Source organism: Eurosta solidaginis, chromosome 2, assembly GCF_040869045.1.
Source record: "Eurosta solidaginis isolate ZX-2024a chromosome 2, ASM4086904v1, whole genome shotgun sequence".
In the NCBI taxonomy this organism is placed as follows: domain Eukaryota; kingdom Metazoa; phylum Arthropoda; class Insecta; order Diptera; family Tephritidae; genus Eurosta; species Eurosta solidaginis.
In genome coordinates, this window is record NC_090320.1 from 109,780,117 (window position 1) to 109,792,982 (window position 12,866).

The 12,866-nt window shown below is 33.3% G+C and overlaps 2 protein-coding genes and 1 pseudogene across 3 annotated transcripts in view; 2 read left to right on the forward strand and 1 right to left on the reverse strand.

Annotated features, from left to right (window-relative positions):
* The window catches only part of LOC137240148 (uncharacterized), a 1,574,936-nt gene that overhangs the window by 300,799 nt on the left and 1,261,271 nt on the right, over positions 1-12,866 (forward strand). The gene's annotated exons all lie outside the window — the stretch shown is intronic.
* LOC137242310 (uncharacterized) lies at positions 2,940-4,560 on the forward strand. The gene is made up of 2 exons (XM_067769644.1): positions 2,940-3,073; positions 4,008-4,560. Exons 1-2 carry the CDS (start codon positions 3,044-3,046, stop codon positions 4,524-4,526), a joined length of 549 nt encoding a protein of 182 aa, XP_067625745.1. The 5' UTR covers positions 2,940-3,043; the 3' UTR covers positions 4,527-4,560.
* Positions 3,154-3,941, reverse strand: LOC137239352 (uncharacterized; annotated as a pseudogene).

The following is a 12,866-nucleotide window of genomic DNA, read 5'->3' on the forward strand; positions in this document are numbered from 1 at the left end:
TCCTCCTTCAGTTGCTGGATCGTCAATCCGCTCAACTTTGCCATGTCCAATTTGTATTCCCAATCTTCGGAATTTATTCAACAATTCCTCTTCTGACACCAATTGTAACGAATTTAGTGAAACTCCGCTTATTTTACACTTTCTACTAACGTTCGTATCACTAAACTGTTGAATAAATAACTCCAATATTTGATAATGTAAAAATGGTCTTTATTAGACTACTTTGATAGTACTTCACAATAACGCTTATACTTCGCAACCAATGAAACTGGTTACTGACTATTCAGATTTGGCTGCTTTTATACTCTCTCCTAAGGTCTAATAACTTCTCGAAATTCATGCTTGGTCACATGTATATTTGTAGTTTATAGTCTCTCGTTTAACCATATGCGTGTATATGTGAGTACTACTTCAACTGATGACTATACCTGTGTGTTAGATATCTCTTGGTTGCCTTGTATGTACATATATGTGTAAATGATGATTGATTTGTTTACGTACATGTACATGAGTGGCTCGCTTCAATGTGTTTCTGTTGTTGCGTGATTATTTACTTAAGCGCCAAATACACGACACGAACATTTCCGCGAGCATTCCCGTTATGTCATGTTTCTGCGACCTTTTCTGTCGTGTATGGTGGTGTTTGCCAGTTCGCGCAAATGTTCGCCAAAAATCAAAATATTTTAATTTTTGGCGAACATTTGCGCGAACTGTTCGTGCGTGTATGGCGAAATAGCTCATAATCGTAGTAATTTCTGAACGGAACAGACGTGTATAATGTAAAAGGTTGCGGCTTCGCTAGCCAACCCATACATTTCACCTAGGTTAGGTTACCTGCTTCTTCGCCCCGTCTTACATTAATCGCGTTTATATTAATTGCGTGGCGGTCTTCTCCGCCAGAAACTCATGGATTTAAAGAAAGGAAAGACTTTTAGATTTTAGCAATACTTTATTTAAATGACCAATTCTAAAAGCGTCCAATTCACTGAGTAGTCGAAATTATATTGATGGCGGTGAAACATGAAAAATGCCGATGTCACTCTTGCATGTAGTTTTTTCATGTTTCACCCCACATATATCTTATTCTCTCTTACATACTATATTACAATGGATCATGCCATAATGTGTTGTGTTGTATTCATTTTATTTGCAACATTCACAATTGAATATCATTGTGAGTAACAATGTTGAGATGTTGCCAGATGATTATTAAAAAGTTAAATTGGGGGATTTTATCCTTACATCACCCTTTTTGGGGAAAAGAAGAATTGACAAAGTGATCAATTTTGTCACATTCTTCTTTGGCCATAACTTATAAAAATTGTTGCGAACAAACGAATATATATTTATATTAGGGTGTACCTCCCCTTTTTAATTCGTTACCTTCGCCGTTATGCGTGGCGTGGTGCGAGTGCCGTTATGGAAATTTATGGAATTTATAAAGTTTTCCGTTAGATTTTATTTATTAAATTGTATTTTAGTTTTGTTGAATTTGATTAGTAGAATTGTCTTTGTGGTTTATTAGACTCAATGTAGAAAATTTGTATTGTCGTTTGTACATTTAATATGTAAAATTGAATCGTAGAATTGTTTGAATTTGTATTAGAAGAGTATATTTTAGGTTTGTTAAATTTTATTTTAAGAAATTATATCGTAGTTTAGTAGAATTTAGATAGAAAATTATGTATTGTATTTTTATTGTTAAATTGTAATGTAGGAAATTATATCGTACTTTAGTAGAATTTTATTTTAGAAAATTGTATATTGAGGTTTTATTGAGTTTTAGTTTGAAAATTGCACGGTAGTTTATTAAAAATGTATTTGGAAAATTATGTGTTGAAAATTAGTTGAATTTCATTTAGAAAAATATATCGTAGATTAGTGAAATTTTATTTTAGAAAATTTTAGGTTGAATTTTAATTAGAAAATTGTGTTGTAGTTTATTGAAAATTTATTTAGAAGATATTTAGTTGAATTTATTTAGAAAATTAAGCCGTAGGTTAGAATTTTAATTAGCAATTTAAGTATTGGAATTTATTAGAAATTGAATTTTTAATTTTGCACGTTTATCGCACCACACACACACTTTTGCCTTCTGTCCACTCGAAAAAAAATTTCTCACTCACCACTTACAAAAACGTCCGGCTCGTTCCGATGTTAAAGAATGAAGAAAATAAACGAACTATGACCGGGCTCCAGCCGTCACGGTCGCCATGTAATGTAAAAGGTTGCGGCTTCGCTAGCCAACCCATACATTTCACCTAGGTTAGGTTACCTGCTTCTTCGCCCCGTCTTACATTAATCGCGTTTATATTAATTGCGTGGCGGTCTTCTCCGCCAGAAACTCATGGATTTAAAGAAAGGAAAGACTTTTAGATTTTAGCAATACTTTATTTAAATGACCAATTCTAAAAGCGTCCAATTCACTGAGTAGTCGAAATTATATTGATGGCGGTGAAACATGAAAAATGCCGATGTCACTCTTGCATGTAGTTTTTTCATGTTTCACCCCACATATATCTTATTCTCTCTTACATACTATATTACAATGGATCATGCCATAATGTGTTGTGTTGTATTCATTTTATTTGCAACATTCACAATTGAATATCATTGTGAGTAACAATGTTGAGATGTTGCCCGATGATTATTAAAAAGTTAAATTGGGGGATTTTATCCTTACACGTGCGCGGAAAAGTAAAATGGACAATAAAAAATATCTGAGTGAATTTATTGAAATGTACAAATCTTTGCCATCATTGTGGCAAGTAAAAAGCAAAGATTATTGTAATAGAATTAAAAAGAATAATGATTATGCGACTCTAATCGAAAAATTAAAAGAAGTAGATCCTGATGCCACAAAGGATACAGTTATAAAAAAAATAAGTAGGTTGCGGGCGCAATACCGGCGTGAGTCAAAAAAAACATAGATAGTTTGAAGTCTGGTGCTGGTGCTGAGGATGAATATGTTCCTATTCTTTGGTGCTATGATTTGCTATGCTTTTTGAAAGATCAAGAAGAACCTTTGGCAGGCGTTACCACAATGCAGGATGAAAATACAAACACATTTGAGGTAAGAAAAAAAGTCAAAATTTTATTCTTTCTTTTTTTTTGTGAACACAAACATTCATTTTGTTTTTATTCCGTAATGATTCACTTTCTTATATTTAATATATTGTTCTGCCACGGAACTGCTCCCACTGTATTAAAATAATTACAATATTTTTCTCGAGTAGTTTTTGCTAAATTGGATACATTCTTTGCACTTGAAGCTTGAAGAGCTGTAAGTCCATGGTCATTATGCCAATCGGCGTATTCTATCGCTCCGGGATCTGTTTCTTCAACATCGAATCCACCTTCAAAATACGTCTCCTCATTTTGCCTCCGTAAAAAGTTATGCAAGTAGCAACAGGTTAACACAATTTTCGTGACTTTTTCTGGTGATAAATTAATAGTTTGTAGGAGAATTCTAAATCTTGATGCTAAAATGCCAAAACAGTTTTCAACAATTCTTCTCGCACGAGAAAGCCTGTAGTTAAAAATTATTTCTTCTTCCTTGAGTGTGTTGTGGCTAAATGGCTTCATGATATTTTCTAACAGGGGAAAAGCATCGTCAGCTACGAATACAAATGGTAGTTTTTCTTCGCAGTTTTGAAGCGGCTGAGGGTCAGGAATTTTCAATGTTTTATTTTTTAGAGATGAAAAAAATTTTGTTTCGCTAAAAAGACCGGCATCAGAAGCTCTTCCATTTGTGCCAACATCCACCATCAAAAATTCGTAATTAGCATTAACCACTGCCATTAAAATGATGGAAAATTTTTTTTTTAATTATAATAAAAAGATCCAGATCCAGGTGGCTTTGTTATATTGATGTGTTTTCCATCAATTGCATCTATACAATTTGGGAAGTTCCAGCGTGCATCAAAATGTTTCGCTTCTACCTTCCAATCTTTTTCTGTTTGTGGAAGCTGAAAAGTAATGAAAAACTTATAAATCTTTCTTTTTAGGAATTCACTGTTCGACCAAGCAAAAGAAAAGTTTCTGAAGAAGATACACTTATTAAAAATGCATGCGAGAGACTTGCAAACAGCCGCGAACCCACAGAAGGTGACTCCTTGGCTCAATCGTGGGCTTCGCAATATAGTGAAATGGAGGCCTCCCAGAAAACGATTGCACGAAAAATCATATCAGATGTTTTATTTCAAGGTTGCTTGGGAGCATTGGAATTTAGACACGCGATTCAAATCCAAAATGTTTTTAACCCAAGTCAAATATTAACACCAAATGTCTTTCCGCAATACCCAATGCGCACGTCTACGCAACTTAACTACGCGGTGCCCCAACACATGCAGAATTATACAATAAGAGTTCCGACTCCTTTAAGTAGCGGCTCGTCCATAAACAGTAGTAGAATGTCACCTCAAGTCACACAAAACGTACGAATCGTTGAAGATACATCCTCCATTCATTCGAGCTCGGTAGAAAACTTACAAAATTTCTTTGCATCGTTTGAAACGGACGAATAATTTATTTTTATTTTTACTTCAAAAAACCAATAATTTTCAGACACACATATGTAAACATGAAACTTTTCTTGTTTAGTCGAAAACAAATAATTTAATCAATAAATAATTACCTTAATAAAATCTTTCAATTGACTTATTATGGCATCACAAGTCTCTGTAACTATTTTCCCAATCGTTTGGGGCGCAATTGCTGTCAAAAATTTTAAGTCTTCAAAGCTATTGCCACTAACTAGAAAGCGCAAAGTTAAAGCAAGGCGGTGATGAGGGGAAATCGCTTCTCTCATTATTGTATCGCGTTTCGTTATGAGTGGCAAAATTTTTTGTAAAAGTTGGTCAAATGTTGCCTTTCTTATACGAACGTAATTTTTAAAATCATTTTGTGACGTGAATTCCAATTCTTTAATAAGCTCACTTTGTCCAAGAACTGCTCGTTTTTTAAACCATTCGTTGCACCAAATTCTTTTTTGCGATCTTCTCTCTTTTTTTTACGCTTAATTGCTACAGCGAGCAATATTGCTGCAGCACAATTGTTGTCCGTATTCATCGCTGTCTGAAAGAGAACTAATGTTCGGCCAAAAGTTCGTATGGTGTATGGCCAAAGCTGCGAACAAGATTGCGGAATGTTCGCGGAAATGTTCGTGTCGTAATATTCGTCACAATATAAACAATTTTTAAGTAGCTTAGAAATTAATGTAGCTTGACGTAGTTCTATGATATGCATTCTGAGTTAATAAAAATAAGCTTTTCTCCTTGTAATAAATAAGGTACTACTCTTTTTCACATAGAACTAAAAAGTAGGAAATAAAGAGCAAATCAAAAAATTTTAGGCACTTACTTTATATAAATGGACAAAAATCAGCGAATGTGTCTTTATACAACAAAGACATATTCTTGCTGAACTTTTATTTTAAAATGTTGACATATAAATTATAAAAATATTAATGATTGATAAAAATATTAATGTGTATCGCAATTCATTCACTATATATTGATAAGTTGACTCCTTTCCTGCCAACTTTCGAAACCAAGTAATGTGCACTCTACTTTTGTGTTTTTATTTCTCATGAATATTTTTACAATTTCTGTATCAAAATTTTAAAATCAAAGTTCAGCACGCATATGTCTTTGTATAAAGACACACTTTTCGCTAATATTTGTCCCTTTATATAAGGGAAGTGCTTAAAATTTTTTATTTTCTTTTTATTTCAGCATGCATGCAGCTTTCCTCACGATGTGGTTCTTTCTAACGAATAGATGATTAATGCGTTCAGATATTATGTTCTATGGATGAATGTGAAGTCTCCAATACGCATTGCGCTACAGATCATTCTCTCTTTCTCTCTTGCCATTAGTGGAACATATGTTTACAACGTGTAATTGAGTACGCTGAAAATCTCGAAGTTAATAAAATTAAACTGAGTATAACGTAACGATTTTTAATAATAAGGTGCCATCAAAAATTTGCCACGGGCCCCAGATGGTATAGTTACGCTACTTATGTACCAAATTTCAAGAAAATGCTCAGTAAATAAATTTTTATAGAATAAATCAGTCTATTGTCAAATTTCCGCAAAATAAGTTACCTTATTACTAGCATTGGCAGAACACAATCTTTTCACCAAAGTTCAAGCAAATCCCTGGTCCCATTCCCGGAAAAAAGTTTTCTTCATATTAAATTTGTCAAAAAGCTATGCAAAAGTCATACCAATCGTTCTATAAATATATTTTTATGGAATAGGTCGGTCCCTGACTCACTTTCCAGAAAAAAGTTTTCTTAATATTCACTTAGATGAAAAGGTACTTTTGTACCAAATTTTGAGCCAAGGGTACCCTCAGAAACAAAGTTTCCTTTATATTAATGTAGCCTTTATATACATTTTTTTGGAATAGGTCGGTCTCTGGTTCACTTTCCGGAAAAAAGTTTTCTTAATATTAACTTGGGTGACAATTCGGTTCCTGGTCCACTTTCCGGAAAAAAAGTTACCTTAATATTAACATCGGCAAAATGCTACCTTTGTATAAAATTTCAAGCATATCCCTGGATTTTTTCCAGAAAAAAGTTTTGTCAATACAAACTTAGGCGAAAGCTAACTATATACCAAATTTCAAGAAAACACCTAAATAAGTAAATTTTTATGGAATAGGTCGGTCCCTGGTCAAATTTCCGGGAAAGAACCTACCACAACATTAACATAAGCGAAAGGCTACTTGTGTATCAAATTTATAGGCATATTCCTAGTCCACTTCCCTGAAAAAAGTTTCTTCATTTTAACCTTGCCGAAAAGCTACTTACATATGTACCAGAAATCGAGCCGATATATATATGGGCGAATCCCAAATAAGGTCTACCACGAAATAAAAATTCAAAGTGGTCAGATTTTATTTCTGTTCATTTGCAATGAAAGCTGAATATGTATATGGAATTGATTAAAAATGATATTTAGTTTTCCATAATCCTAGACAGAGGACTATTACATTAAAAAAGCTTTTTTAGGATTTTTATTTTACCAGTTTTCTGGCTAGTTTATTGCATCCTTCTTCTTATAGTTAGTGGTTTCAAACTGGATCTGTATTACTTCTCTAAATTAGCTATCTTTAGGACTTTATTTAAAAATAAAAATAAAGTCCAAAAAAGTTTGGAAACCGGAGTTATTCTGATTTGATTTTATAATTATCTGTGTCGCGTCCGTTACCAAAAACTACATAAGTTGTTCCTATAAGCAAACATGCACTTCAAAAAAATAAAGTTTTCAAATGCAAAGTAGGCATATGCACTTCTGTCAAGAAATAAAATCTTTTTTTCCCGAGCAGTCGAATTAACTATTTTGTTGGTGATTAAAATTTATCGCGTCCGTTACGGTAAGTACAAAAATTCAGTTAAATAGTATATATAAAGTATTAAATTATAGCTTTTAGATAGGAACAACAATGGAGACAGAGAGTTCCAAAAAAATGAAGTAAATAATAACCTAGAATGTTGTATGGACTGATACTGAGATTCTTGAAACAAATTTTAGATATTTTTTTAAAATGGGCGTGGCACCGCCCACTTGTCATAAAATCAATTTTACAAATATTATTAATCATAAATCAAAAATCATTAAACCTATCGTAACAAAATTCGGCAGAGAGGTTGCCTTTACTAAAAGGAATGCTTTGCAGAAAAATTAACGAAATCGGTTAAGGACCACGCCCACTTTTATATAAAAGATTTTTAAAAGGGTCGCGGACGAATAAAATAAGTTATATCTTTGCAAAAAAGAGCTTTATGACAATGGTATTTAATTTCCCAAGTGGATTTATAACAACAAATAGGAAAAACTTCAAATTTGTAAAAATGGGCGTGGCACCGCCCTATTTATGAATAAGCAATTTTCTATGATTCGGGAGCCATAACTCGAAGAAAAATTAACGGATCGTAATAAAATTGGGTACACAAATTTTTCCTATAGTAGAAAATATTTCTACTAAAAGAAGTTTAAAAGGGCTGTAGATTAGAATCATAAGCTATAACTTAGCAAAAAAATAGTTGTGAATCAATTATATTTCACTTATCAAGATTTATTGAAAGAGAAAATGGGGAGACATTTTTTTTAAACGGGCGGTGCCACGTGTTATGTAGAAAAATAATTTATCTGAAACGTAATGTACAATTGAAGCTCACGCTGAGTCTATAATGTTCGGTTACACCCGAACTTAGACACCTTTACTTGTTTTAATTTCTTTTTAGTACTTCCATTGCTGCACTTGAAATGTAATTTCCGTTAATAAAATAAAAATAAAAAAATTTATCTAACCGGTTTACTATATGTTATTCATTGAGATGACCAGCGTGGTATAGAGGTAATGTATTGACCTTTCATACTGAGGACCCAGGTGCAAGTCACGGCACAAGCAACATCAAATATACTTCACCAGTTTTTCTAAACGCAGTCAGCATATAACTTGTTGGCCCAATTTGCAGGAAATATTAAAAATTGGTAGCACATCACAAATTGGAAGCTCCTCTTTGCCAAAGACTCTTTGGAGGTATATTGCGTAAAAGATTTATTATTATTATAAATCGAGAAAAATTTGTCGCGTCCTTTATATCGCATCCGTGACCGTACTTTAGCTCATATCCTTCGTTCCAAAAAAAATATTTGAAATTTCGTAAATCTACAACCGAGGGGTCTTCTTTGACCTTTAATATCTAATTTAAGGAATAAAAATTTTCGTCTTAGATTCGCTAAGTTTTACATAATTTCAACTCGAAGAAAAATTAACGGATCGTAATAAAATTGGGTACACAAATTTTTCCTATAGTAGAAAATATTTCTACTAAAAGAAGTTTAAAAGGGCTGTAGATTAGAATCATAAGCTATAACTTAGCAAAAAAATAGTTGTGAATCAATTATATTTCACTTATCAAGATTTATTGAAAGAGGAAATGGGGAGACATTTTTTTTAAACGGGCGGTGCCACGTGTTATGTAGAAAAATATTTTATCTGAAATGTAATGTACAATTGAAGCTCACGCTGAGTCTATAATGTTCGGTTACACCCAAACTTAGACACCTTTACTTGTTTTAATTTCTTTTTAGTACTTCCATTGCTGCACTTGAAATGTAATTTCCGTTAATAAAATAAAAATAAAAAAATTTAACTAACCGGTTTACTATATGTTATTCATTGAGATGACCAGCGTGGTATAGAGGTAATGTATTGACCTTTCATACAGAGGACCCAGGTGCAAGTCACGGCACAAGCAACATCAAATATACTTCACCAGTTTTTCTAAACGCAGTCAGCATATAACTTGTTGGCCCAATTTGCAGGAAATATTAAAAATTGGTAGCACATCACAAATTGGAAGCTCCTCTTTGCCAAAGACTCTTTGGAGGTATATTGCGTAAAAGATTTATTATTATTATAAATCGAGAAAAATTTGTCACGTCCGTTATATCGCATCCGTGGCCGTACTTTAGCTCATATCCTTCGTTCCAAAAAAAATATTTGAAATTTCGTAAATCTACAACCGAGGGGTCTTCTTTGACCTTTAATATCTAATTTAAGGAATAAAAATTTTCGTCTTAGATTCGCTAAGTTTTACATAATTTCAAGTGCATTAAAAAATTATTTCTATTTCATGTCGCGTCGAACCACATTATAAATGGATGTATGTATGTAAGTAGTTAAATGTTAAAAGTCCCGAAGAATTTTATGGAATTAAGCCTTCTGGCAGTGCTTCACACACATTATAAACTGCAACAAGTCCGTTGCTTGGATTCCAATTAAACCAGTATTAAATGCATACGAATGTCGCGTCCGTTAGCCAGGACTTGCCTATATATAAAAATCGAATTATGTGTGTGTGTTTCCTATGGAAACGTATTTCCCACACTTCAATCATTACCAAACTTTGGCTATAGCTTCCTTCGATCAAGATGAGGGTTTTTCATATTTCAGAATTAAGAATTTTAAATTTAAATTTTTTTTCAATTTCGGTTTTTTTGTACCCAGCTGTACTTGTACACAGGGTATTAATACTTTCATTGGATAACAGTTGGTTGTACAGGTATAAAGGAATCGAAATAGATATAGACTTCCATATATCAAAGTCCTCAGTATCGGAAAAAAATTTGATTGAGCCATGTCCGTCCGTCCGTTAACACGATAACAAAAAAAAATGTAAGGCGCGATAACCTCCGAAGAGATCTAAGGCCGAGCTTCTCCTCCAATTTGCGTCGTGCTCCTCTTGATTTTCCCTACAAATTGGCCGGACGGAACCTACATGATTTTATGCCGACTCCGAACGGCATCTGCAAGGCAGATGAGTTTTCACTGAGAGCTTTTCATGGCAGAAATACACCCGGAGCGCTTGCCAAACACTGCCGAGGGGCGACCCCGCTAAGAAAAATTTTCTTCTAATTGAAAAACCTTATTTCTAAAATTTTTGATGTTGCTTTGCCCAGGGTTTGAACCCAGGGCATCCGGTGTGGTAGGCGGAGCACGCTACCATCACACCACGGTGGCCGCCAATAACCGTTAACACGATAACTTGAGTAAATATTGAGATATCTTCAACACGAGTACACGAGCTTATCTGGACCCAGAATAGATTGGTATTGCAAATGAGCGAAATAGGATGATAACCACGCCCACCTTTTATATATATAACTTTTTGGAAAACGCAAAAAACCTGATTATTTAGTAAATAATACACCTAGAATGTTGAAATTTGACGGTGGACTGATATTGAGAATCTTGATAAAAATTCGGAATTTTTTTTAAATGGGCGTGGCACCGCCCACTTGTGATGAAATCAATTTTACAAATATTATTAATCATAAATCAAAAATCGTTAAACCTATCTTAACAAAATTTAGCAGAGAGAGAGGTTGCCTTTACTATAATGAATGCTTTGAAGGAAAATTAACAACCACGGGTCAACACAAAATTTGCCTTTGTCTTCAAAGCATTAAATTTCAATTCGTTAGGTCGTAATTTGAAGAAAAGAAAATATATGGCATGAAAAAGTTTGCTTTCCTATTTAGGAAACCGCTTGAACGAAATTTTTCAAAATCTGTGCTTTTAATTTTTACTTGAAAATTAAACATTTCAAAAAAATATTTTTATTAAGTTTTAATATCGAAATAACTTTCAAAAAAGTGGAAAATGGTTTAAAAGTGTACACTTTTACTTTTTATTTTCTGTTCATAGGTACTATCCCTCAATATACCCCAAAAATAGTCTCTCATCATGTTTTCATTATATTGGCCTTGATAACGTTGTTCGAAGAAGAGCCTAAAAGCTTACTTTTTGGTAAATTGAAATCTCTAATCAAATCATTAAAATCTTCAGTAGTGATGAAATGATGTTTTGGTGGTTTTGGAGTCGGTAAAATCTCCTTATCGACATTGCTTTTATAAGGACAGAGATGAGCAACTTCTCTGCGTTAATTTTTTCGGTGTCTCTGGTACTGGTGGTGTCAGATCGTGTGCAACTGGAGCAAAATAAGATTCAAGATCAGGATATTCGATAGGTTTTTCATTTTTACCTCTACGTATTTTACTGGGATTCGAAATGCAAAAGTAGCAGTCTTTAACGTGGTCTTTTGGTTCTCGCTAGATTCTTGGTGTTGCAAATTTCATAGACCTTTTCTCACCTCGATACCTACCTAAAATATAGAAAGAGAAATCAATATTTCTACTTTATTTAGTTTACTATTTAAATAAAATTTGCTTACCTTCCAAACATCTTTTACAATAACTAAATGCAACATGTGGAGCCCATGTCTTGTCTTTATTCCAAACAGGAGATCCAAAATATGCTTCGTAGGCTTCACAAAGGATGAGAGATCTACTTAGTGCATATTTTATATGTCGAACTTTAATAAATTGCCCACATATATAACAAAAAGCATCAGCTTCATATTTACACAACATTTTAGGTTATTCTAGATTTGTACAAAACACCTGATCGTTGTTATCACTCTAGCGTCATGAGTATTGTTACTATAACTATAACGTAAAACTTTATACCGAAATATGTATTTTCTTTTCATTTTTGTTTATAATAAAACAGAAAATCATTAAATAAAATTTAGGATAAAGAACACAATTTTTTTTGTGTAGTCGTGTTTTTTTAAAAGGGTCGTAGACGAAAATAATAAGTATTATCTTAGCGAAAAAGAGCTTTATATCAATAGAATTTTGTTTCTAAATTCAATTATAACGTTAAATTGGAAAACGCCAAAATTTTTGAAAATGGGTGTGGCACCGCCCTTTTTTGTCTAAGCAATTTTCAATGATTCGGGAGCCATAACTCGAAGAAAAATTTACATATCGTAACAAAATTGGGTACACATATTTTTCTTATAGTAGGAAATATTTCTAGTAATAAAATAATTAAAAACAAGTAAGGACGGGACTGTCTCCAGCTGTGCCGAAGACTTCATACCTTTCATGAATGGGGCTGAACAATAATCTTATCCCGTTCGTAATCTCCAAATAATCGGATGTATAAGATAACAAATATATAGTGAACAGATGTACATAACTAAACGATTTTTAAGATAAATATAAAATAAAACAAGTACGGAAGGCTAAGTTCGGGTGTAACCGAACATTACATACTCAGTTGAGAGCTATGGAGACAAAATAAGGGAAAATCACCATGTAGGAAAATGCACCTAGGGTATCCCTGGAATGTGGTTGTATGACATGTGTATCAAATGGATTTTATTAAAGAGTATTTTAAGAGAGAGTAGGCCATAGTTCTATGGATGGACGCCGTTTAGGGATATCGCCATAAAGGTGGACCAGGGCTTACTCTAGAATTTGTTTGTGCGATATAGGT

What these genes read in the sequence shown, in the direction of transcription:
- LOC137242310 (XM_067769644.1), top strand. Translation starts at nt 3,044, where the DNA reads ATGCAGGATGAAAATACAAACACATTTGAG. An exon ending in AAAATACAAACACATTTGAG is followed by an intron (nt 3,074 to 4,007) that starts GTAAGAAAAAAA and finishes CTTTCTTTTTAG; the next exon opens with GAATTCACTGTTCGACCAAG.